This window comes from Meleagris gallopavo, chromosome 11 (assembly GCF_905368555.1).
Source record: "Meleagris gallopavo chromosome 11, MGAL_WU_HG_1.1, whole genome shotgun sequence".
NCBI classification, from domain to species: Eukaryota; Metazoa; Chordata; class Aves; order Galliformes; family Phasianidae; genus Meleagris; species Meleagris gallopavo.
In genome coordinates this window covers 23,100,867-23,126,417 of record NC_139414.1, presented here as the reverse complement: position 1 = coordinate 23,126,417, position 25,551 = coordinate 23,100,867, and the positions used below count along the sequence as shown (strand labels likewise).

The following is a 25,551-nucleotide window of genomic DNA, read 5'->3' as shown; positions in this document are numbered from 1 at the left end:
GTAACCTCCGCTGAAGCTGGAGAAACACTTGGTACGGCAACACGCTGGAAAATAGCACGGAAGGGACAGATGGACCTCCACGCCGTTAGGGGGCGCCGCCCGCCCCGCCCGCGGCCCCTCCGCCCTCCCCCCCGGAACGAATGCCCGGGCTGCGCGTGACGTCATCGCGGCGAGCGTGGGGGGGCGGGGTGCCCTCCCGGCATGCAGCGCGGCAGAACTTGAGCCCCATCTTGGGCGAGCGGGGCGCAGACGGAGCCCGCGCTGCCGGTGCCGCTGCGGAGCGACGGGACGGCCGGCGTCCGCCCGTCGCGGAGGGGCCGACCTCGCTCGTCCTTCCTCCTTCGCCTCCGCCGAGCCGGCCCTCCGCCCGGGGCTCGCCTGCGGGCCGGTTCCGAGCGAGATGCGTCTGGCGCTGGTCTCCAGGTAGAGCGCGGAGCAGGGCGGGGGGACGCGGGGCCGCCTGGGCCTCGCCCGGCCGCCGCGGGGCCCCTCGCGCGGGGCGGGCCGCGGCTCCGCGTCTGCGGCCGTCCCCTCCCCCCTTCGGCCGGCAGGAAGCCACGCGGCGCGCTCGGAGCGGGGCCGCGGCGGGGAGGAGAGCCGCGTCCCGGCGGCGGGAGGAGGGCTGCGGGCCGGGAGGAAGGGGAGGAGCGCCGCGGCCCGCCGCCCGCCGCAGGAAGCCGCCGGAGGATGTACGGTAGCGGCCGGGAGTCGGCCCGCACGCCCTGACAGCCCGCGGTGGGCCGCGCTCCCCCGACCTGGCCGGCCCGCCCTCTCCGAGCGGGGGAAGCATGTCCAAGATGCCGGCCAAGAAGAAGAGCTGCTTCCAGATCACCAGCGTGACCACGGCGCAGGTGGCCAGCAGCATTACCGAGGACACGGAGAGCCTGGACGACCCGGATGAGTCCCGCACCGAGGATGTGTCTTCTGAAATCTTCGATGTTTCCCGAGCCACCGACTACGGCCCCGAGGATGTCTGTGAGCGGAGCTCTTCCGAAGAAACTCTCAACAACGTGGGTGAGGCAGAAACTCCCAGCAGCGTCTCTCCCAATCTCCTCCTGGACGGGCAGCTGGCTGCGGCTGCTGGTGGGGGAGCTGCCGTGCCACCAGCAGTGGTCCCCAATGGGGGGGCTGTGCCCAAGAGCTCTGCCGTGCCCCTGCCAGCTCAACCTGCCTTGCCCTCCTCTGCGCCTGCTGCGCCTGGGGCAATGGCTCAGACAGTGGCTGCTGCATGCAGCTCACGTTTCAGAGTGATCAAGCTGGATCACGGTACTGGGGAACCCTACAGGCGAGGACGATGGACTTGTGTGGAGTATTATGACCGGGACTCTGATGGCAGTGCTGTCTTGGGCAGGACTGGAGATTGCATTAGGCACAGCAGCACCTTTGAGCAGGCTGCTCAAGAGAGGGACAGTGGGCTCGGTGCCACAGGAGGTTCTGTCATCGTCTCAGCTGTGCCAGCGTCGGCACATGGCCCTGATTCCATAGCTGACAGTTCCCTTCCTGCTGTGTCACAGCTGCTCCAGACAGAGAAGATGAACCAGGCCTCTCTACAGCAACCTAATTTTGTCATCGGGCAACAACAGCAGTCGCAACAACCCATAGGTGGGGCCATGCCTCAAAGTACTGCTCAGTCTATGTTTTCTGGAGCTTCAGTAGCAAATCAGCAGATAATGGTGCCACAGCAATCACAGCCACAGGTAAATACGCAGAGTGTTGCACAGGCTGGACCCAATGGAAAAGGCATAGCACCTCCAAATGTAACGATGGGCCAACCAAGCATTCCTGTGGCACAGCAGCAGGTGCAGCAAGCAAGCGTACCAGTGACTCAGCCTCAACAATTTACTTATTCTCAGTCCCAGATTCCACCGGTGCACCTACTGCCAACGCAACCTTCTGGTCAGTCTGAATACATGCAACACATGACAATTATGCAGCCGCAAGGAGGTATTCAGCAGGCTCCTGCAGGCTCTGTTTCAAGTACTGCGGCCTCCAACCTGCCTGTGGGACAGGTGGTTGGCCTGAGCCCTTCACCTGGGGGAGCACCCGTGATGGGGGTGCCAGCGCAGCCAGGTGAAGCAGTTGCACAGGGATCAGGAATTATGCAAAGTGGCCAGACACAAGCCGGTCAGACTGCTGTCCAGCAGCCAGGAGGTGTGGTGCAGCAAGGAATTGGACATGCAGGGCTTGTGCAACAGAAGTCTGTGGCTCAGCATCAAATGAGTGGAAGCAGTCAAGTGTCTGGAATGCCTGGTGCTCCCCATGCCGTGGCTTCTGGAGTTCAGAACGTGCCTGCAGTTGTGCCCGGTACAAGTGTGCCTAGTGTGTCTACCACTTCTGTTACTATGCCAAATGTCCCTGTTACTCTGGTTCAGTCACAGCTGCCTAGCCACACTTCTGTCAGCAGAAGTACCGGTGTTGTCCAGCAGCAGCAGCACGTCGGGCACTCCTTGATACAAGGTGCACCTAATGTACCTACCAATCTGTCACAGTCGAACCTCGGACAGTTTCAGGCTCCTGCTCAATCTGTAGTAGGCCAGATTGATGATACTAGAAGAAAATCGGAACCCCTACCTCAGCCACCACTTTCTCTTACAGCTGAAATTAAACCTCTCGTGAAGCCTCCCATTCCAGACACTCTAGCAAATCCTCTTCAGTTACCTGCAAGTACTCCTATGAACAGTCTTGCCAGCTCTGTGTTTAGCATATCTATTCCTGTTGATGGTGATGAAGACAGGTACGAATTATTTTAAAATACTATAAAAATACCTTTTCTTAAGGAAACAGTCTTCAAGTTATTGTCAGTGCTTTTAGAGTTCTTATTTTCAATAAGTCTTAAATCGTAGAGTTTTCTTTGAAGTACAGTTTACTGCTTGCCTAAAAACTGTTTTGTACTTCTTGTTCTCAAAGCAGGCAGAAAGTGGCTGTAAAGCTGCTTAGTGCACAAGTAATGTAATCTCTGAATCAAAGACAGACTGAGAACAGTCGCCCCTCCTACATCTCCTTCTTCACAGTGTGAGGAAGTCTGTTCACTCCTTTCCTCTGAGCTTACTGTGAAACAGGCAAATGACAGCAAGTTTAAAGTAGCACTTCACTGCTGCATTGCCCTGCTGTTAAAGATGGTGTGTTGCTGTCCTAGGGCTGTCAGGTGAGGAGCCTTGGAGAACATGGCATGCTGCTAGCACTGTCCTGTTTTCTTACCCTGCTGGTAAACTTTCATTTTGTATCATGTCAGTAAGGAGAGTACTTGCACCTGGATATATGTGATGTGCTAACATAGTGGAAGGTCTAGAGATAATAGTTCTCTGAATTAAATGACTACCACTTAACTCTGCTCCTCTGGGTGAGGATGTCGACAAGTGGAAAAGTACAACCTCAAACACTTTCTTAGCTGGAAAGTAGGAACAGATTTTTACAATAGAATACATAATATGAACAAACTTGCCGAGGGCCTGAGAGAGGGAGCACCCAGTTCTTTGGTTCTCACAGGCCTTGCAGACTGCTCTTGAGTGTGGCACAGTGGCTGAAACTGCTCTGAGCTGACTGCTCCTTTCAGGAAGAACTTCCAGGGAAAGCAGTATTTGAGCACTGAATTAATATCATTACCATTTATTGCTGGATTTACTGCAATTTGGAGGAGTAAAATATGAGTGGGGGTATTCCTGTTCCTATTTTTAGAGATAGGAATGGCAGCATGACGGGAAGTTCTGATGTGCTAAATTGTCCTATAGGCTTTCCCTCACCTGGGAAGAATGTCAGACTGTAAGATAATGTCGTCAGTGTTTCTTGGAGTGCTTTTAGTAAAGCTGCTGTGTATGTGGGGGTGAGGCATAGGATGGAGAAGGCACTTCAGCAAATCAGTCTTAAGAATTGTATCTGTGGTGAGCAGCCTCGTGCTCGCTGCAGCTCTGACGGCACCCTTGGGGCAGCAGCTCTGCTAAGGCATTCATACAAGCAGAAGCAGTGCTGTGGGCAGCTGTGGTCCAGTTAAAGCAGTACAGCTTTAGTTAGGCCTAGGACTGCAGCTGATTGTGCCTACCTTAGGGAGATTGCTGACAAACTTTTCTTTGGGCTGAGAAGGTTTGATTTCAAACTGGTCGCTTTTTAATGTCCTAATATATGAAGAGAAATAATTCTAGTCATTTTAATGGCATATGTTCGTTTTGCATAGCCTGTAATCCCAAATGTTTTTATAATTCATAGTAACAGATGTGACTGTGCCAAATGGATCCCTTCACGTCACAATAAGGAGAACTTAGCAGGAGGTGGGACACCTTTGGTGGGCACTGGTGAAACAGGCTTTAGGCAGCATATCCTGAGCAGTGGTGTTTTTAAAATTTTTTTTGTATTTTTGTTTTGAAGAATTGCAGAACTTCTTTCATACAGTGTTAGTTTCTAAGGAAGCGCTTCTGGAAGTGTGGCCACAAGAGCCAGCAGTAAGGAACAGGAACAGCTGCTGTGTGCTGTTTGCTGTACATGCCATGCTGTGATGTGCAGTAGAGAAATCAACTTGTGGTTATCGTTGGAGAAATGCAGACTTCTCTGTTCCGTGCTTCTGTGCCAGGAGATAAAGGCTCGCCATTCGCTGGAGTGGTACGGAGTGGAGCTGTGTGGCAGGGAGCTCTGCCGGCCTGGAATCGTTTTCTTTAGGGATGCTGGTAGGCAAGGAGAGCTCACTCTAAACATGCCTACATATCACACAAGGTAGCAGATGTAGTTCCAAGCTTATTTCTTACCCTCCTCAGGAAGCAGCCCGTCTTCCACTAGTTTCAGAGCAAGGAGAAAAGGAAAACCCAGCAGCTTTTTGGGTGCTGCTTTACTGCTTTGTCTTTATTTGCTTTACTTGCTGAAAAGGCTTTATTGCAAAACCACTGCTTGTCTGCTCTTTTTGTCTTTTTTCTTTCCTGATGTTTAAATCATACCATTGCTCCTATGGGCAGCAATATTCCCAGTTGCTTTATGAACTGAAATCAGTGGTGAGATAGTTAATGAAGACCTTCAAGTGTCATTAATAGGCTGAGGGTTGACACTGATAACACTAATAAGGCACAATGGGAGTTTGCTCACCGTGAGTCACTGCTCTGCCTGCAGGTTCAGGAAGTGAGCACTTGGCTTTGTTTAGAGGATTTACTTTGTGGTTGTGAGAGCTAGAAATTTTGTGGAAAGTGTTTTTCCTTTCAGCCCTAATGTGTATATGCCAGGAGGGTGGATTGGTGTGTAGGCAGGTGTCTGCAGTTCTTCTCACACCTTCTCCTGTATTCAAGCATTCATTACATACGTGGAACTGAGTTTGCGTGGATTAATCTTATGGTCATCTTCTGAAACTCACAAAAGAATACCATATAGCTCTAAGTATCTTGAGTTCATGTAGTAAATCGCTCACCATTTGGAATATGAAGAGGAACTCCATTAAAGGAAAGCTAGTTCGAGAAGGGGCTTTATTTGAAGCAAACTGAGAACTGCAGTGAGGGGCAGAGGTCTGTTAGGAGAAGCAGCTTCTCATCTGAGAAAAGTTCTTTGTGTTATTCCTGCCTGATCACCTACTGTTTTAAAAATGGCTCTGTGTCTAAGGTAGAAGTGGAGGTGTGAGGAGGTGTATATAGCAGGACTGATAAATTGTTCTGTCTTATCAATCTGAAGATGTAGAACTGAATTTTTTGCAATGCATTTTGCCTAAAATCCTTTGATTTCCTGCTTTGAGTAGTCCATTACCCACTGAGTGATGCAGAATTGGGTAATGGTGAAATCTTATCAAGGTGGGTGGAAGGGAAGTGGAGTCTGAAGGGGGAAAAAAACAAATACCTTTGGCACATCTCAGTCTTCTAAGAAGCAAAGCTGTGCTATTTAGCAAATTAGTTGCATAAACTAAGATATTAAGAAGAAATACATCTCGTCCTAATTATGAAAGATCTACAGAGTGACTTGATTTTCCTCTCTAAGTGCGGCTATAAGCAGAGTAAGCAGCAGTATTCAAGAATCTGGGAAATACTGCTCTCACTGAGGCAGCTGTGAGCCTTGCAGTGCACTTTGAATTTGTTATCTGGCAAATACTGTGAAAGCAGGGAGAAGTGGGACTCAAGGTAGGCAGGCCTCTAGTAGCTGTGTTTCAGGGTCAGTGTACGTCAGTTCTTCTTTCACCTTCATGTCCATATGCCCAAATTCATAGTCGACAAGCGTCACATTTCAGTTGGCTTTGTGGGTTGGTTTTGTTTTTTTTTTTGCCCTTGGGGGAAAAGAAATATGTTGTGTGTGTTGAAAGAATGTTACTGAGAAAGCTTGTGCAAACCTCCTACATGCTTGGCAGACTTTGGGGGTAAGATATTACAGGAGTGCTGGAAAAGGAGCGGGGTGTCGATCGCTTTCCAGAGATATCTGACCAGCTCGAGCTGGGCAGGCTGTATTCCAGGAATGCTAATGAATGGCTGCAATTGTGAATGTCTGCTGCAGCAGCGGAGCTGCTGGTTATGCAGACCCGCACAACGCACTTCTCTGCTCAGTTAAGTCACTTATTTGTATAGTGTGCTGATAAACATAACTGGGGGAACTGAGCTCCCAAGACCTTGTTTGTAATACAAGGGCAAAACTGGGGAACAGGCACTAATACAGCTTTGCTACCAACTTGTTTTGTGTTGCCCTGGGTGTGTATTTGTGAAGAAAAATGGAAGTGTTCTGAAAATGCATACCAGTAAGCAGTACTTGAGTTGCATTGCTGTTGATTATTGGCTTTCCCTATCTTCACTTTGTTCATAAGCTTATCAAAGCTTTGCACCGTACTGCAGCTGCAGAGGTGAACAGTTTTCTGCTATCCTAGGGGCTTCTGTTTGAGCGTTGGTACAGGGGGTGATGGTGTAACATGGACAGATCTGAGCTGGAATCAGGAGTATTTGAGAGATGGTGGGGATGGGACATCAGAGGTGAATGTTTCAGTTGGTACCAAATGACCATGCAAACAGCACTGCTGTTGGTTGTATTTGGTTCTTGCTGTAATTCATGTAAGAAACCTTCTGTAAGATCACTCTGACAGCATGCTGCTTTCTGGGCTGTGGCACCTGTACTGCTTTCTGTTCTTGACTGTTAGAAGACAGCTGAACAGAAGAACATGGTTGCTCACCTGGCAATGATGTTCCCCAGTTTAAACATGTCAGTGCCTCTGTTAATGGCAAGTCAACGCAGCCTTAGGACTAATGAGGTATAATGAGATAGTTATTAGAAGGAAGAAGGGAGAGATACTTGAAAGAAACTCGCAGATGGAAGCAGTTGATTTTTGGTGTGTTGTAGTATACCAGCTCTGAAATAAATGATTCTCTATACCTTGTACACCCAAGTTCAAGCGACTCCACTGCTGTAGTTTTTTCTTCTGTCCCCTACAGAAGAGTGCAAGTGTTCATAGCTTTTCTCTGAATGCTGTTTTGTATGGCAGGAATAATGCCATAGCTTCATAGGAGCATATTGGAAGTTCTTGTTAAAAGCTGAACTGTCCAATATTTAGCAGAATGGCTGAACTACTGGGGCTGGGTTTCTTGCTGTTGTTAATCTCTTTTGGCCCAAGGTGATCATGCAGCAAAAAGCAATTGCTCCCTGTTATGGTATGGGGTGTTTGAATGTTGGCCCATTGCATTTTGAGGCAGCTGTGTTTCTTTGTTTATGAAGCTGGTGATTGGTAGCATCTGTTGCTCTTGAAAAATGCTAACTTTGCTATCATGCAGAACTGATAAAGATTCCAAGGATTCTATGAGGGTCTTCTGCTGAAGTCTGTTTTAGTTCTGGAAGGCTGTTGGCCTCGTGTTCACTTTTATTCCTGTATCTGTTGTATAGAGTTATCTTCAGTGTTAGCTGGAGCTGCGGTCTTCTGAACAGGTTCTCCAGACGTGCATGATCACTTCAAGTGCAGTGTGAGGTTCTCTCCTTTCTTCTGGAAAGTTATGAAGTTTAAAGGCCCAGCCCCAGAGCTGCTGGACTCTCACTGGGGGCTGGGCCTGGGGGCTGGGCCGGGGGGCTGGGCCTGGGGGCTGGGCCTGGGGGCTGGGCCTGGGGGCTGGGCCTGGGGGCTGGGCCTGGGGGCTGGGCCTGGGGGCTGGGCCGGTGCAAGGCCCACAAACACCTTGGCTGTCCTTACGAGTGCTTTCCCCAAGATGTCTGTATGAGCCAGGGGCTGGCTTTCATACTGAAAGCGCTTCAGTTATGACTTAATCCAAGTGCAGATTTGCATGAAACAAGGTATAAGGAATTTGTAAATGATGTAAAAGGCAAAGAAATAAACATGCAGTATTCTGCTTACTGAAGTATGCCATGTGCAGTCTGGGTTCTGATCTCTTTTTAAAAAACAAAGTACTTTTTTAAAAAACCTTTGCTAAGAGATGCTTTACCCATTGATGTCATGTGAGTATGGGCAGGGAGGATATTGCTGAGTCCAGATTTATCTGTTTTCTTTTACTTGTTTTTTCCTCACAGATCTTGAGATAAATATTTGTTAGTCAGGAAAACATCTGAAACTGCTGTGCAGAAACTTGTGTGTAACTTAGTTGCTTCAATGCCACTCTCCTCTCATCATTAATCACGAGGTTTTCCCTTTCCTCTGTGGGTTCAGTGGAATTTTGCTTTCTGGGCAGAGGAGGCAGTAGGAGCCTAATCCTCTACAATAAGTTCACATGTATTAATAAGTGCCGTCTTCTTTACTGACCAAGCTAAGGAGAAGAAAGAGTTGGTGTCAAAATTCTTTTAAAAGCTTACTTTCTAGTCTTTTACTTAATGCAGTAGTAGTGAACGTAGATCTTTTTAATTCAGAATGATTGGCTTTGCTTTTATTACTTTTATTACTTACTATTATTTTATTATTATTGCTTTCATCTGGGGTGTTCACATCTACTTTTAAAATGTGCTCCAAGCTTGCTGTGTTAGATGAGATATTTTGCAAAGAGTAATATGTCTCAGTGATGTTAACCAGCAAGCTATAATAGTTGCTGAAGATGATGGATTGCCAGCAGATAGTAGATGCTGCATCCTTGTGAGGTGAGGTTCGAGGTGTTTGTTCACAGCACAGAAAAGTGTTCCCAGGTGTTCTTTATGTTGAGCTTGTTGTGGTCTGCCCAAGCAGGGGCACATCAGCCTCTTCTGTGGCTGCCCCTGATCACAGCAGGAGCTCCCTGCTGGGACACAGGAAGATGGTTGGTGTTGCCGTTGACTCTGGCAGCTTCTAATCTTTATTTGCCTCTTTGGGAAGATGTTTTCTACTCTTTGTTTCGTGAAGCTGCCTGCAAAGCTGTTTCAAAGATTCTTGAACTACATTGTGCAGTACCCTCCCTACAACAATTAAGATTAGCTTTAGTTAGTGAGAAGGCAAGTGATTAGTTTGAGAAATCTTGCAGTTGTTTCGTGTTTAAGCTTAAAAACGGGCTTAGTCCAGTTACTCGTTACGCAGCTGTGAGTTTATGTAATGAAAACTCACTCTGGCTGATGATGCAGCAGCCCTCAAAACCGCCTTGCTGTAGGAGCAGCGTGCCCAGCCTCGGCGCTGCGTGGGTGCTGGCTGGGCCAGGAGAGCGATCAGGTGGGCCTGGTGCTGGCAGTGTGCTTCAGATTGCCTTTGGCCCCTGCCTAGGGACTTCACTGCACACTGAATAAAATGTTTTCTTAAGCTTGAGAGTGGTGGATTTTGTTGTTTTGAAGCAATTCTTGGGATGATTTCTAACTAGCGAGTTGTTGGGAGGTGTAATTGGACCTAGTCTGCCTTGATTTCCAAGTAGGGTGTTTTGCTCTGATTGAAATATCAACAAGGCTAGGTCAAGTTCTGTAGGTTTGTTGCTGGTCTTTCTCTGAGGGAGGAAGTTCTGGGAGATGAGGTTTCTATCTCAACACTGTCAGAAACAGTACGATCCTGACTCTTGGAAACCCCTTTCCTTGAGCCATGCACTGGCCACTTGAGGTGGGCTGTGACCTACATTTGTGTTGTAGGCATCCTGTAAAAACAACAGAAAAACGCCTCCACTACGTAGAGCTTTGGGTTTTTTGGGGAGGGGTGGGAGAGGGTTACATTAATGAAGCTCTCTTTGAATAATTATTAAAATTAGTTCAGAGAGCATGTGTTCATATCTAAATAAAATGACGCAGTGTTTATGTACATATATGACATAGCAACTAATGGCTGATTTGTTCAGCTAAGTCATCTAATGCAGGTGATCAGTAAATGTTTTGTTGCAGAAGATACTCCTGCATTTATTGTAGAATCATTAAGGTTGGGAAAGACCTCTAATGTCATCTAGTCCAGCCATCCACCTTCTACCAACTTCACATCCGCCTACTTCACTTAGTTCTGGACAACTGCAGGAGACCTCAAGCTGCCCAGCAGTCGTCTTTCATCTTTTTGGGTGAGAAGAGACAGACTTCGTGTTGAACTTCCTTGAATATTGCTAATAAATGTCATCACAGACACAGACTCTATCTGCTTGTTAGGGTAACTTAGTAGAAACCAGTATAATTATCTTACATATTGAGAACTGAATTAGTGTAAAAGGAATAGTGGAATTTCATTGAATTTCAAACTACTTTTATCTTAAATAGAAATTTAAGAGATGAGCACGTGCTTCTTTTTCATGATAAGTATCAAGTACTCACATTAGAATATACTATCTGAACTCTTCAGAAAAGCTGGCTCAAATACTGACTGTTAACCTAGCACAGTTACAGAATGCCATTACTTCTGTCCTATGGCAGGGTGTTTCCCTGCTATGACGCAAGGCCCAGGGCATGGAAAGTGTGGTGTCCCACTGTCCCCATTAATTTTTGCCAGTATAATTAAACTAACTCTTCCTTCATAGATGTTTTCATCCATGCTTTCAGTGGTTGTAATAAAATCAAGGGAAGTGTCCCATTTCTCATACTGTTGTGCTGTGCTGATTGTGTATCTACCAGAGATGTGTCAGACAGGAGTTAGACAGTGGTGCTCATCAGAGAAAGCCTGGAATTACAAGCAGCAATTGGTAGATGTAAGAGAATAGCTAGGTGTAGTTGCACCTGAGGCATCTGGTCTGGTTAGCTTCTGTAAAGCAAGTATTTATAGAATGCCTGAGCTAAAGAACAACTTGTACTAACTAGAGTAATAAGGAATCTGTCCTGATTTTGCAGTTAGGAATTTTGTATTAACAACAGATTTTTTTTATATTAAATGTATTTCTGTAACCAGTTAAGAAATTGAGACTGATTTCCTAATGTTGCCTCTGCCACAGGTCAGACCTGTGCAGATTGCTCTCCCTGCAGCTGCAGCATTTGGCAGCCATGAGTACCAGCGATGGCTGTGCAGGCTGCTGGCTGAGTCACAGTGCTCCTGAAACTATGTGCACCTCTCTGGTGCCGCCTTCTCTGGTGCTTTTTCAGGGTATGTATTTTGAATACAGTGGCTTTAAAGAAGTATGTCAATTGAGCTGTGTGACTAAGCACAAAAGAATAGAGTTTTAATCTTGATATTTTTTTTTCCTTTCCTTTTTTAATTCCACATTGATTTTGCCACACTTCTTTGCAAAGTCCCTCGTGTGAGCTTTGTACTCTGGTTATTGTGTTTTGTAGGAAATACCATTGGACCAAGGTTGCAGGAGGAGGTATAAATGAAACGTCTGTTAAAAGAGGAGTGGAGAAGGAATTCTGTTGTTGGGTTAAACATAATCTTGAAATACCGTAAACTTCACACAGAGTTCCCTGATAAGCTACTGTTAAGGAATGGCAACCCCTCTGTGCCCCCTGGGTTGGGCTCCTGAATAAACCACCCTGTGTGTTTTCATCTGAAGAGGAGCGACGATCAGTCTGTATCACGAGTTGTAGCTGGTAACCAAGTTAAAGGCAGCCTTCTGGTGGTCAGAGCTATAAACCAACTTCTGTTCCAAATACTGCGGGGCACCACTGTATCTCATCTGTGTAACCTTCAGAAACCAAGGAGGCAATCACTTACTGTCCAGCAGCATGCATCTGCTTGGGCAATTGGTGGCTGTACCTTACTTTTCCTTGTTACATGAATTCCTTACTGATGGCCACAGTAAAGTCATGTTCATATAAGATGGTTGTTTTCTTAAGCAAAATCAAGGTAATGTCTCTTGACTGTTAAATACTACCTTACTACCTGCCATTGCCTAGGGACTGAATGTGTTTACTTGCTGACTTGATCTTTGAGCTGAGTTGCTTTTTTCTCAAAGTGGTTTTTGCTGTTGTGTAAACAATGTTGATGTACAAAATATACTAGCATCTTTTCTGTGCTTTGATAAATGTGGCTAAACACCTGTATTTACAGGCACGTTGGCAGGTTCCTATAAACTTTTGTGCAAAGAATAAAGAGGCTAGAAGTTTGCTGAATTTTCCATCCTTCTGATGCAAGAGCATCACTGTATGATTAATGGCCTTGCTTCTAAGAGTAGGAGCATAAGAGTAAGGGGTGTTTTACGAATACGTTCTATTCTTAAGCTTAATGCTGCTGTCTGAACTCTGTGTGCAACTAACAACTTTGCTTTAGGATGCTTACCTTTGCTTAATGCCAAAAAAACCTTACCAAAATAAAACAATGGAACTGAAAGGCATCTTGATTTCAGAGTATAAACTAAGCTCTCTACTGCTTTCTATCCTATTCCACAGTTAAATTTGATTCCTGCAGGAATTGATCTAATTCAAAGGAAGAACTTTAAAGCTCTTACCAGTGATATTGTGTGTCTCAAGAAACTGCAGGATGGGTATGTGGGCTGATCTGGGGGCTCACGGGCCAAAAACCTTTTGGAGCAAATGCTGCTTGATCTCTTCTAGAATCAGTGAGGAGTTCTACCATTCTTGTAAGAGGTTGTCTTTGTTCTTTATTTGGTTTATTTGGAAACCAAATCTGATCTTTAGTCTTAAACTTTTTCTGCAGTTAAAACCCATAACGTCTGTACTCTGATTATACTTACCTGACAGGGAGAAAAATTTCTCATGTCTGCTACTTTAAACTACATTGAGACTGTAGTTGTCTTCCATCTATCTTCAGTGTTTAAATTTCTCACAATTCTGATTAGTGGAAGTAAAAGAATGTAACACATCTTCTTGTGGTCTTACTGAGCTTTGGTAGGCTTGTGTCCTTTGGATACAGTTTGTATCCAAAACTGTCCATGAAATCAAAGGTAAGGGCTCAGGAGGGCCAAGTAAAACAGGATTTCAGCTAGCGTGTGTATACCTCCATGTAGGACAGAGGTATTGCGAGTTTAATACTTCTGCAAGATTTTTATTTTTTTGACTTAGATTCTCTTCTGTGGAATTGCATTCAGCTACTCATGGTTTATACTTGTGCAGCTGATTGTTGTTACTTCATGCTTATCCTTACTGAATTGCATCCTTTTTATTTCAGACCATTGCTCCAAAGGGGCAAGACCTTCCTGAATTCTATTCGTTCTGTCCTGAGTGCTTGCAGATCATCTGCAGTTGAAAAGATAGTCTGTACTCCACTATCCAAGTCGTGGATTAAAGTATCCCAAACCAGACTCAGAGGAGGCCCTGGAGAGCTCTGTTTGATGCATCCTTCCCTCCCGCTGATCCACTGGAGAGCCACGTGTGAGAGTAGTTGATCAGTTGGACCTCCTTCTTTGTGTAAATCACCATCTTAATTACAGAAATGTCATGCAAGGTGGCATTAAAAGCTCTGCTAATTTTGTAATACTATGCTTATATCTTGTATTCTGTCTATATGAGGCCTGGTTTGTTTTTTTTTTCTCATAAGGAATTTGTTTGACCTAAATTTCTGAAAAGGTGCCCTGTCTGCTTTGCTCAATAATGGATGATCCTACTTTGCTTTGTTTTTTTGTCAGAGATATTGAACGTGGTTGTCTGACATGTTAGCCTTGTGTTCTTCACGCTCAAAGGTGGTACTTTGGCCTTTTTTGTCTTCTCCGTCATCCCTGTTCACGTTACAGTCAGTGATATTGAGACAGAACCGTCTGAAGTGGCGTAGTGGGAACTCTGTGCTTTGCCACCTCAAAGGAGATGTGGTACCGCTCAGTTCCTCTGGTTGTGGCTCTCAGCTGCTGCCCTTGGCTGGTCACCTAAACGTGCCTTTGGTTGTGTGGGAGCTCTGATGCTCTCGGCCCTCCTCCAAAGGTGCAGCAGCAGAAAGGCCTTGTGTCAGTGGGGGCTGTGCCTCAGTGCCCTTATTTCAGTGGAAGGTATCTGGCTGGGTGCTTGAAATTCTGCCAGCTTTCCAGGCGGAGTTCTATGGAGCAGAGTCTGAATTCGGTGTGTACTGGTCCTGATTAGCAGCAATAGGAGGATGTGCTCCCAAACACGAGGGGAGAGTTTGGGTATGGTTTAGACTTCCCTTTGAAGGGAAGCTTGCTGCTGTGAGTAATCAGAACTGAGAAAATTGTTGTTCTTTAATTTTAGGTCACATTTGTCACCTTAGACAGTTAGAAATGCTAACAGTGGAGTGTGCAAAGGAAACCAATGTGGTATCTCTTGTAGGACTTCATGGAGAAGCTGAGACGTTTTAAAAAATAGGATACAGTCTGAATGTTTAGTCTTCCTATGCTGGTTGCCTGTGGCAGTCTCTGGGACTGGGACCATGTGCCCTGGGCAGCCTGCTGTCCTCTGCAGGGCTGGAGAAGGAACCGGAGGTGCTCTGCTGTGGCCGAGGTGTGCTGCTCCCTCTGTGCCGTGCTGGTGGTGCGGCCCTCAGGCTGCAGGCTCTGCTGGGAGGCGCCCGCACCTGCGGTGTGCTTGGGGCCGAGGGCTCTGCCTTTGTGTCCTGGGCCAGGTGCAGGGTGTCAGAATGGCTTCTGGCATTTTGGCTGTTATGTGGCTGTAGATTACACTACTTCTGTATGCAGTTTGCTCAATTAATTCATCAAACTGAAGAGCTTTTAGTAATTCTCTAACCCTTTACTTTTAGCGTGGCTAAAAATGGGCGAAGTTCAGCCATGTCAGCTCAGGCCTGTGTGTTACCGCTGTGGGTTTACTTTAAGATCTAGCTATAGAGTGGAAACAGTTCTCTTAATTATCTGGGCAATACCAAAAAATCTCAAGAGCAAGATGTACAGCTGAGAGCTTAACGAGAAACCTTCATACCTTTCTGGATGCTTCCTTAAGTACAGTAGAAGTACAGTGCGAGTTGGGTATCGGTGTAAAAAAGCTCAGATGAAAGACAGGCCCTGTGCTTGGAAGCCACGGCTTTTCATACCTAGCAATAGCAACGGGGTTTTGTATACTGCAAGTAAATGTATCTCGGCAGATAAATGACTTTCTGTTTACAGCTGCTCTTTGAGGAAGAGAATTTTCACATGTCTCAGGCGAGTGAATTAGAAGAGCGTGGGCCCCATCTTCCCTGTGAGCAGAGGAAGGCTGTTTTATTTGCAGATGCCAATTGCTTTCTCATGCTGTCTGCGTATCACTCAGATTCCCTTTATCTTTTGTGTTACTGCATACTGCTCTCCTGTCATTAGTTGACTGTCACACATGTCACGTGTCTTCCGAAAACCTAGAATCTCTAACTGGAGAGCATGGCATTTGTCAGCTTGACCAGGCCACTTCTGTAGCAGCCTTCAGGCTGAATTTGGATGTGTGTGGAGGGGTGGAAGGGGAGATGGAGTGACAAAACCTGCTAACAAAGGATTCCTGATCGTCGCTGATAGGTGGTGTTACTGACCTTGGAAGGTTGCTGGGAAGCAAATAGCTTCAGACAAAGTTCTGTTATGGTGCTGCTGCTTTGATGTTCTTAAATCGAAAGACTTTAAAACAGCTCAAGTTATTTAAGAAGTGCTCTTGTTGCGTACCTGTGCTTCTAATGGTGGTTGTAATCTTCTGTTTTAAAGCCCGTGATGAGAAAGCATGAACTATTAGTGGCATTTCTACAGGTTGCTGAGTCGTGTTCTGCAGTTGTGCTGTAGCTATATTGGTGTGAGGATAAACGGCAGTGCTGGAAGAAGAGTTTTAAGTGTAATGCTCTGACAGCTGCTAGCTGGGAAGCATTCTGACTTTGTGCTTCGTTTCGTATTCTGTAAGCAGCAAGCCTGCAGATGAGTCCTCGGATAACTGTAGTCTTCAGATTGCACTGTTGGTACGTTGCTGTCTGTGGGGCAAATATTTCTGAGCCATATTTCTGAGGAGGGTCGGGCTGTCAGAATTGAGGGGCAGAGTCTGTGCTGCAGTGTTTGGGTCTCAGAGCAGTTTCTGTCTGTGCTGTGAGGGCTGGCGGTGCCCCAGCTGTGCTGGGGAGCAGTGGGCAGGCTGCAAGGCAGAGGGAAGTGCTTACAGACATAGCACTACCTTGGGTTCTCTTCCACTTTGAACTTAATCTGTTCTGCAGTTGTAAGTAACTTAATCTCCCATAGTTTGGAGGTGACATACGCTCTGATTCAGAGGCCCAGCTAGAGAACTCTTGTGTTTCTAATATAAAGAGAGCTGTGAAGTGGAACAGAAATACTGGGTAATGTTTGCAGACATTCTGTGAAATAGTACGGAAAACGTGAAAGGTATCCTTGAATTTAGGAATATGTAGCACTAGTTACACAGCTTACCTGCAGGAGGCAGTCAGCATGCTAGGAGGTGTTTCAGTAATAGCTTTTACAGCACAAACCTTGCTTTACAGAAGCAACTTGAAATAGTGTGAATACCCATAGGGCTTGGGGATGATTTTTTTTAATCAGCGTGTCTCTAATAGAAACCCATGGAAACAGTAAGGATTTCAGTCAGTGAGCTCTTCTAACTTTCGGACATCAGTGTAATTTGTCTGGATAGCTAACTTCCTTTAATGCAGGTAGAATAAGAGTTGGCATTTTTATTACATACCCATTTTCAATATCTCTGTTTGATTCTTGGATCTCATAGGAATCCGTCAACTGCATTCTACCAAGCGTTCCATTTCAACAAGTTACGTGAGTCAAAGACCTTCTGGGATAGGTATGAATGCTTCAGTATGGGATGCGTACATGCTGAGGTATGCATGAACAGCTTTGCTCTATGCAAGTTTCTCGTCATTTCATTTGTGCTTGTTTTCAGAGCTTCGTATCGGACTTTTGCAGCTTTGAAGTCCGAAAGCAGTCATGGAATCGAAATATTTGTACATAAGCTTGAAACTGAACAAGTCTGAAATACTGACTTTTTTTCCTCCTTCCATTATGCATGCATCAAACATAACGTGTAACTGAAAGAGTTTAATGCTAGTCAGCTGTTAGCTGGCATTCACTAAAATGTTTGCAGCTTCCTTTTCCCCAGAGGAAGGAAACTGTCACTGTGGCTCTTAAGTGCTCTCTCAGAAAACAAGGTGTGGAAATGGTGTATTTAAACACAATTTTGATGAAGCTGAAATCTTTTGGGCTTGGGGCAAGGGAAGGAGGCTTTGTGGCTTGCACCCATCACAAGAGGTGAGGAGGAATTAAAGCCACTGTGTTGGCATTGAACTCATGGCGAGAAACTGCAATGAGGTGCAACAAAGTCATATTTGCTGTAGATATGGCTTGTCAGAGATGCATTACTAATTCATCAGTAGCTGCGAGCTGGTCCTTCCCCACACTTCAGTGATTTTTTTAAGGTTTATTTTTTGTTAGTGTTAAGTCCTAGTGATTGTGACTCCATGTCTTGTGGTGCCCTGGCCTGTCACAACATTTCTGCTTAGCAAGCTACGTGGAGTGTGGATTTTGTTCAGTTATTTGAGCATGATAACGATATCATCATTGTAACAGCTGCGTTTGACTTGAAGGCTCTTTTCCTCACCAAAACTTAACCGAATCCTTCCCAGTTTGCTTGGCAGTAAGTTGTGTACGGCACAGTTCTGGCTGAACGCAGTACTAATGCATCCTGCTGGGTTTTGTTGAAGTTCTGCCATTGGGCAGGGTTTGAAAAGCACATTCCCTTGTTGGATGGAGCTGTACAGAGCACTGCTGTGTGTCAAGCACGAGGTGCTGCTGCTGCCCTGTGCGGGGCTGTGTCGGCGCTGGGGTTCAGGGCGGCCTTTGTAGCAGTGAAACAAACTGTAGGGACTTGCACAAAGATTTGGCACTGCAGCCAGAAATACACTTAGAGGTTTATCCTTTGCTTGTTTCTCTGTTTTGGTGTCTCTTTACTTGAAACCGTTAATTCTTAAGATGTGGAAGCAGATTGAAAAACAAACAAAAAAGAAACGAAACCAACAAAAATTGTTTGCAATTAAGATGCAGGCTTCACAAATCCTAGGTTTGTGTATAATGTCCAAAACAAGGACTGGAAATGTGGAATATAGGGGTGTTTACAAAAAGGAAGTGCAGTGATGTAAGTGCTTTCTTGTGGAGGTATCATCCTCCCATCTTTGCAGTTGACCATTTCCTGATAAAAGTAAGCATTCTTCTGAATTCCTCGGAATGCCTTTGTTTCCCCATCCTAAAATGTAGGGGTTCCCGTGCTGCACAACGTAAGTCCCAGCAGGCTTTTTAATTGCATTCAGAACTAGTTTGTGAACCCCAGGAATTTGGTAAGAGATGATGTTCCTATGTAAGGTAAGTTGTTCTGCTCTGCACAAATAGAGGTTCTCCTCGTGTGAGCAGCCATCTCTTGGGCTGTTTGAGCCCCGCAAAGCTAACCACGTGCTGTCAGAATAGACAGTAAAATATTGCTAAATATCAAGTGAAACAGACGTGGGTATTTTTCATTGACACACTGTGGCAGGGAAGAAGGGGGCTGAGGGCATTCAGCCATTGAATGTCAGTGAAATACTCGCTGGTACTGAGATGCTCATGAGAAGTGTGCAGGTGCTTTCCCTGCTTAATTCTGACATGGTGTTGCTCAGAGCTCAGTGTAATGCCCATCTCTGGTGCCAGCACAGAGAAGGCTGAGAAGAGGCATAGAGGCTTTTTTGTCATTTTCTCATGAATCTGGATGATGACTCTTCTGTGAATTTTCTCAGGGCAGCACTGGTAGCATAGGATCTTTAGGTGGGTTTTCCTAAAATATAGCCATTATTTTTGGTAGACTTGAATTCCAGGCAGTACGATTAAGTTTCCATTGTGTATTTGTATGAAAGATTAAACTTTCACAGCGTAAGTTCAAAGGATGTGGATTTTTCTCATCATGTGACAGTCAGAGATGTGTACTTTGTTGCTGTTAAACATCCTTCTCATGTGAAAGCAGTGAGTTGGATGAGGTCTCCCCATGGCAGGCTGTGCTGAACTTCCTCTTCCCCATGCTGCAGCTGTCTGTCAGATGGGGTGCTCCTCTTTGAGGAGGAAGGCCAGTATAACATCTTGTGCTTTGATTGCAGCCTTATTGGTGGTTGTTTTCAGGTGGAACTTTCCTGATTTGAAATTAAGTCTTTAATCTCCATCTGAAATTTTTTAAAAATAACAAAAATATCAGGACTACGTTTCTGACGTTTGCTTCTCATGGTAGGCATGGGCAATGTGACTACCCTCATACACAGGGGGAAAAATGGTTTATTTTGTTAGCACAGCTTGATCTTATCAAGACTACGAAGGAGCCACGCTGTACGTCCCTGTCCAAACCTCAAACCGATTCAACTGACCCAGGTCTTGTTTTTCCCCTAAAGAGTTCAGATATTTCATAAAAACCTCACGCGTTGCCTCTGAGATCGATTCTTATGTTGTATTGAATAATTGATCTTCAGAGCTTCATGTAAAACTGTAGAAAGTTTGCTTGTCCTGTGGAAATAGGTACTTGTTTGATAGCCAACAACAGTGTGGCTTAAATAGAGCTGCAGTAGAAGGCAGGCACCTGATGTACCCCTGGGGCAGGGAATTCAGGCCACACAGCCCGACCCCCCCAGGGATGCCCTGGGCAGCCCATCCCAGTGCCTGACCGCATCCTAGGAAGGAATCCTACCCCACACCCCACCAGAACTGCCCTGGTGGATCTTGAGGCCATTCCCTCACATCCTGTACCTTGTCACTGAGGAAAGAGGTGGGTACCACATGGCTACAGCCTTCTGTAGTGGGCATGGGGGGCCCTCAAGCCGCCTCCAACCCAAACTCGGTCTCTGCCCATGAGCTGTGTTTTCCAGCTCCCTCACAGCTGTGCTGCTCTCCTCTGTATGTGCTTCAGCAGCCCAGCATCCTTCCTGCAGTGAGGGACCTCCAGACTGGGTGTAGTATTTGAGATGCAGTCCCAGCAGGGCTGAGAACAGGGATGGTCCTGCTGGCCATGCTATTTCTGGCACAGGCCTGGATGTTCCTGGCCCACAGGCGTGCTGCTGGCTTTGTGTTCAGGCAGCACCCCTAGCTGCAGTGCCCCAGCCTGTACTGCTGCCTGGGTTTAACTCCATTCACAGCGACCTGGGCCCAGCCATGCAGCCGGTGAGCAGGGGTCTGTCCAAAAGGCAGTTTCTCTTGGAGAAGTTCTGTGGGAAACAGTATCAGTGCTGTGCTGAAGTCCAAGAAAACAACTTCAGCAGCCTTTCCTCGTCCATGAAGTGGGTCACGTTGTCACAGAAGGAGACGGAGTTAGTCAGGTAGGACTTGCCTCTCACAAATCCACGCTGACAGGCTCTGATCACCTGCTTGTCCTGTGTGTGTGGTGTGATGGCACTCAGGATGATCTGCTGCCTCACCTTCTCTGGTGTTGAGTTCCCTCCTTCTGCCATATTGATTGTCACACTTCTGCTAGCTGCTTATAGAGTATTTGTTTGCTTCTTTGTCCTGGTTGGATTGTCCATAACGAACTCCAAACAAAATCTTTCCCCTGCTTCTTACCCAGAGGCATTCAACCCTTTCATCACCATGATGAAGCTCGGTGCAGTTCAGACCTTCCTGATGTAGAGGGCTGCCTCACCTCCTCTCCTTTCCTGCCCAGCTCTGATGAGTACCTGAGCCATCCATCCCAACACCCCGCGTCTTGCTGAGCGTGTCGTACCAGAGTGCTGAGATGAGGCCAGGGGTTCCATTTGTCCCTGCCTGTTTCCCATACTAGATGCATTTGTGTAGGGGTGTTGAAGTTGGGCCCGTGTCACCTGGAGCAATTTTCTTGTTAAACACTCGGCATTTTATTTATGGAATGCAGGCTTTGTTGGTTTAGCAAAGAAGGCTGTTACTTTCTCAGTCTCAAAAGCTGATTCCCTCTTTGTATAGTGATCAGCGGTGGTGTTCCTGTGAGCCTGGATAAAATGGACTTGTCCAAAGAGCAGTGCATTCTTCCAGCAGCTGGGCTTGGTTTCCTGTGTGTAACTAATGTTTCTGAGCATGCTGCTGCTACTCACTGTAAAAAGCAACAAGCAGGTTTTCCTTACAGTGTGATTTCGGTGTGTGTAACATATGTGTAAAGAGGTAAGTTTCCAAGCCTGGCTGCAAACCTTGCCTTCTCCTGCACGCAGCTTGCTGCGCCGTGGCTGCGCCGTGCTGATAGCAGCTCGCTCTGTGGGCAGCGCGGCGGCAGCTTTCGCGTGCAGCCCTGTGCCAGGCGTGGGGCTGTGGGCTGCAGTGGGGTCGCTGGAGGTGAGGCGGGAGGGCAGCATGCTGCTGGGGGAGCCGATGCCTCCGTGTGCCCTGGGATGGGCTGCAGCTCTGCTCCGAATCGGGAGTCGGTCTGCAGAGCGGGGAGCGCCTCTCTGGCCCCACAGGTCTGACTCTGGGGAATCAAAAGTGATTATTTTGTGTTTCAGAAGGGTGGCTTGAAAACAGTCCAAACACAGGAAGGCTTGAATTGCCCTAATGTGGAATTGAAAGGTGCACTTGAAGGCCGTGTGTCTGCAGTGAATACTGCTCTCCTGTCCCAGTGATGGAGCTGTTCTGTCAGACTGCTCTGCAGTGCTGCGGCTGTGCAGTGAGGCTGCTCAGGCTGCCCGCCCTGCGTTCAGATGGCGAGATGCAGTCTGATGAGGATTCACTGAAACCTCTCTGCGCAGTGCTGTCACAGAGCCCCGCACACGGGCAAGTCTCCGCTCTCAGCTGTTGCTGCTCAGTTGCAGTGCTGTAAAGGCAGTGCTGATGGGATTATTTTTTATAGGAAGAAATCTTTAAATGGTAATCTTTAAATGGAGCGGGAGGACAAACACTATCAAACTTTTTTCTTCAGTGCTTTTAAAAAATAATATAGCAGAAATTAAACTAGAGGTGAGGACCCCACGAGTATCCCCTGAATCTGTTTTCTCCCCAGCGAAGGTAGCTGGAAAACGAAGCAGGGAATGAAAGCAACTAATTTATTGTTTGTTCCAGTGCACTGTTGTGCTTGTGGGTGTCATACGTCTCTTCTGAGGAATGATAAACTGAAGGTGCAGTGTCTCATAGGAGCTCAAACTGTGCTGTGTGGGGAGGGGGATGGCACACAGCTTTGTGCTGGATGTGTGACACTGCAGCTTTGGCCTCGGAAATAATGCTCCAGGAATCCTGTGGGTGCCAACAGGTGCATAGTTTGAAACAAATGATGCAGTAATGCTCTAACAAAGTTTTCTGCTTATATTTACAGCGCGTCTGGTGCAAGTGTTGTTGCCATTGACAACAAAATAGAACAGGCAATGGTAAGTAAAGCCCCAGGCTCATGGCTGAGTGCACGCTCCCAGCTGTGCTGTCTTTCCGTGTATCTGTAATACCCCTTCAGTTGGGTCAGGCAGAGAGCTTTGCTTGAAAAAAAGAATTCTCAGTATGAAGCATGGGACAACCACAAACCTGGATTGTTTTAACTTCTAGTGTTAAGAGCTTCTCACCTACATTGTTTGTCCTAAAGCAATTTAAAATGAATTTTTGTGTAAATTGCTACAAACAAGCTGACTGAACTTCAGGGGGCGCTGAAAATAGCACACCTCTTAGTGAGGTTCATTAATAGTTTATCTTGTTTCTTCTCTGTGCCATGCTTTGCATTCCATTCAGTGTCAGTTATATCCAGTTTGATTTTAATTTATTATTTCTTGGTTCTCATACACCTCCGTGGTTGGCATTGTGTGACACCAGGCTCCCACCTCACCTGCTCAGAGCAGAGCTGATGCTTTCCTTCAGGCTGGCCGTCTCCAGCTGTGGGCTCTGTCAGCTCCGTTGGGCTGCAGACAGAGCCCCGCAGTTCAGCAGCGATGTCTGCACGTGCTGTAGTGCCGCCCAGCTGCGGCGCTCACTGCAGAGAGATCGGTGTGAGCATTTAATACAGGCCGATGTGCGAGGCCCTCAGAAGGGATCGTGCCTAAAGGTCACTGCTGTCTGACCATTAGTTCGGACGGTAAATATGTGTAATGTAACAAAGCCTTTCCAGAAGTTTGCATCTGCTCGCGTTGCTCGCACGCTATGGGCGTTCTCTGTGCTTGGGAGGAGGACTGGGTTGCAGTGACTGTAGGGCTGTTGCTGGGTGCCACAGCTTACTGCTGAGTGCCGGAAGCAAAGATTTTGGTGTAAGGGCCGCTTTATCCTGAATGGAGGAGCTGGGTTAATCGTCCTCGGAGCTCAAGTTTTTCTGTATTTTCAGGGAGAAGTGCTTCAGCTTTCTGGCCTTACCGCTTGCTGCAGTGGAAGAATTGTGGGCTTGGGGTGGGATGGAAGCGCTCTTCCAGGCGGTGTAACTGTTGGTTTGTTCTCTGCAGGATTTGGTGAAAAGCCATTTGATGTACGCAGTAAGAGAAGAAGTGGAAGTTCTGAAGGAACAAATAAAAGAATTAGTTGAAAGAAACTCTTTACTTGAACGAGAGAACGCACTGTTGAAATCTCTTTCAAACAACGATCAGTTATCCCAACTTTCAGCCCAACAGGCCAATCCCAGTAGCACTTTGCAGGCGCAGGCGGTGACAGCGCAGCCTGCACAGCCAGCACAGCCTCCGCAGCAGCCGAATGTCTCCTCAGCATAAAGCTTTCCTGCCTCGTTTCAAAGCAGAAAACCTGAGAGCAGTCTGTCCTCGTGTGCCACTGATGTTCTTTCCACTTTATATGAAAGCGAGTAGCCATGCTTCTGTCGCGTGTTTGGCCTTCTCAGTATTAGACAATCATCCCACAAGAGCTTTCCCTGCCCGATGCGTGGCAAAGTGCGGTTGGGCTCCGTTCCGCCGTCGGGCGCAGGGAGGTGATGGCGGAGCTGCTCTGCACGGCTGGGGCTGCTGTGGCGGCCCGGCGGCTCCGCAGGGCTCCGTCGCTGTCGTGAGAAGCATCGATTCGCCCCGAGAGCCACTGTCCTTTCCATATAAGTAACATTTGCCTACATTAGTTTCATTTATGTTGTTTTATTTATTACAGGGCTGCTATTTTCATAATGTTCATGAACAATGTCACAGAACTTTTTTTAATTTTTTGATAAATGTATGTATCGGTAAAACGATAGATGGGATTGCGTTTAATAGGTAAAATGTTTAGGCAATAATTGAACAAAAGGATCCTGGCATATTTCTAACACTAATGGCAATTCACCTTGGGTATTTATTTACGGTAGTGAAGATCCAGCTGGAATGTAAATTTTGTATAGAGTGTAAGTATGAAGAGCATAGTGCATCTGTACAGGTAGTCACCAGTCCTTGTGATATAATAAATAATGGATGGGCTATTTTGATGAAGAAAACTTTGCTCATTTCTGTTTCTACTTTCTGATAGAGAGAAATTGCCACGATTCCTCCGCTTTTTGACATTTCGTATAATTTTTTTTTTTTGGGTGGGAATAAAAAGCTGTGAAATTGTTCAACCTCCTTTGTAACCAAAGAAGCAAAGCTGTGTAATTGAGTTTTTTTTTTATTTTATAATGCACATTCTTTATGTATTTTTATTTAGTGTTTCCTCATTCACACCTTTCTTTGCTGTCTAGCATGATCTGCATGACCTATAATCTCCGAACCACTTTCGTACCTCATGTTTTTATCCAGCACTCTTATTGTAACGCGTATCAGTCTGTGAACAACGTCAAATAAAGAGAGAAGAGCCGCGCGGGGCCGCGTGCGCTGCGCTCGGTGGTGGCGGTGAAGTGAGCCATCTTTTGTTCATTTAAAATGGTGTTTTGAATTTCGTATGCAGGAAACGTTTTGTTACATTGCAGATTTTAATGTATTTAATAAATGCAACATGCAGATTCCGTGCGGTGCATACTGAGTATTTAAATTAAAATGTACGTTTCATAAATGCGGTTTCAAGAGACGCCATCATTTGTGTCAGCCGGCGCAGCGTGCGGACGGACGCACGAGTCGCAATTTGAGCGGAGTTCCTGAATCAAGCGTTTGGAACGGAGGCGAGAGGCAACCGAGCGGCGCGGCTGCAGCCGGCGCGGCCCCCGGGACCCGCCTCGCTTCGCGCCGGGCTCGGCTCTCCGGGCCGGAGGGACGGCGGCCGCCCGCGGGGTCGGCGCCGGGATGCCGGCGGCTCCGCCCTCGCTACGACGGACGGGGAGCGCGGGGCGCTGCGGGAGCGGGCGGGGCCGTGAGGGGCGGGCAGCGCGCGCTCGGCGGGCGGCCGTTTCACACGGGAGAAGCAGCCTCGGGCCGACGCCGCGTTCCCCGCCGAGCGGCGCCGTGCGCTGCCGTCGGTTCCGCCGACCGCGGGGCGGCGCCGCACGGCGGAGCGGAGCCGCGGGCCCGGGGCGGGGCGGGGCCTCCGTCGGGCGCGGCACTGCGGCGCCACCGTGCGGCGGGGAGGTCGCGGCCGCCCGCTCGGGCCGCCCCCGTGACGGGCGCCGTGCCGCGCGGTCGGGATC

General features: G+C 47.2%; 1 protein-coding gene across 6 annotated transcripts; it reads left to right on the top strand.

Annotated features, from left to right (window-relative positions):
* Positions 1-175: 175 nt before the first annotated feature.
* Positions 176-24,936, top strand: TSC22D2 (TSC22 domain family member 2). 6 transcript variants are annotated; one of them, XM_085233340.1, is made up of 5 exons: positions 177-2,734; positions 16,816-16,887; positions 20,243-20,422; positions 22,372-22,423; positions 23,471-24,936. In XM_085233340.1, exons 1-5 carry the CDS (start codon positions 789-791, stop codon positions 23,729-23,731), a joined length of 2,511 nt encoding a protein of 836 aa, XP_085089466.1. In that variant the 5' UTR covers positions 177-788; the 3' UTR covers positions 23,732-24,936. The 6 variants fall into 6 exon arrangements, with proteins under 6 accessions (XP_085089465.1, XP_085089466.1, XP_010715372.2 ...); XM_010717070.3 differs by lacking the exon at positions 20,243-20,422 and having other exon boundaries at positions 16,816-16,924; positions 23,471-23,542; XM_003209261.5 differs by lacking the exon at positions 20,243-20,422 and having other exon boundaries at positions 178-2,734.
* The last annotated feature ends 615 nt before the right edge of the window (positions 24,937-25,551 follow it).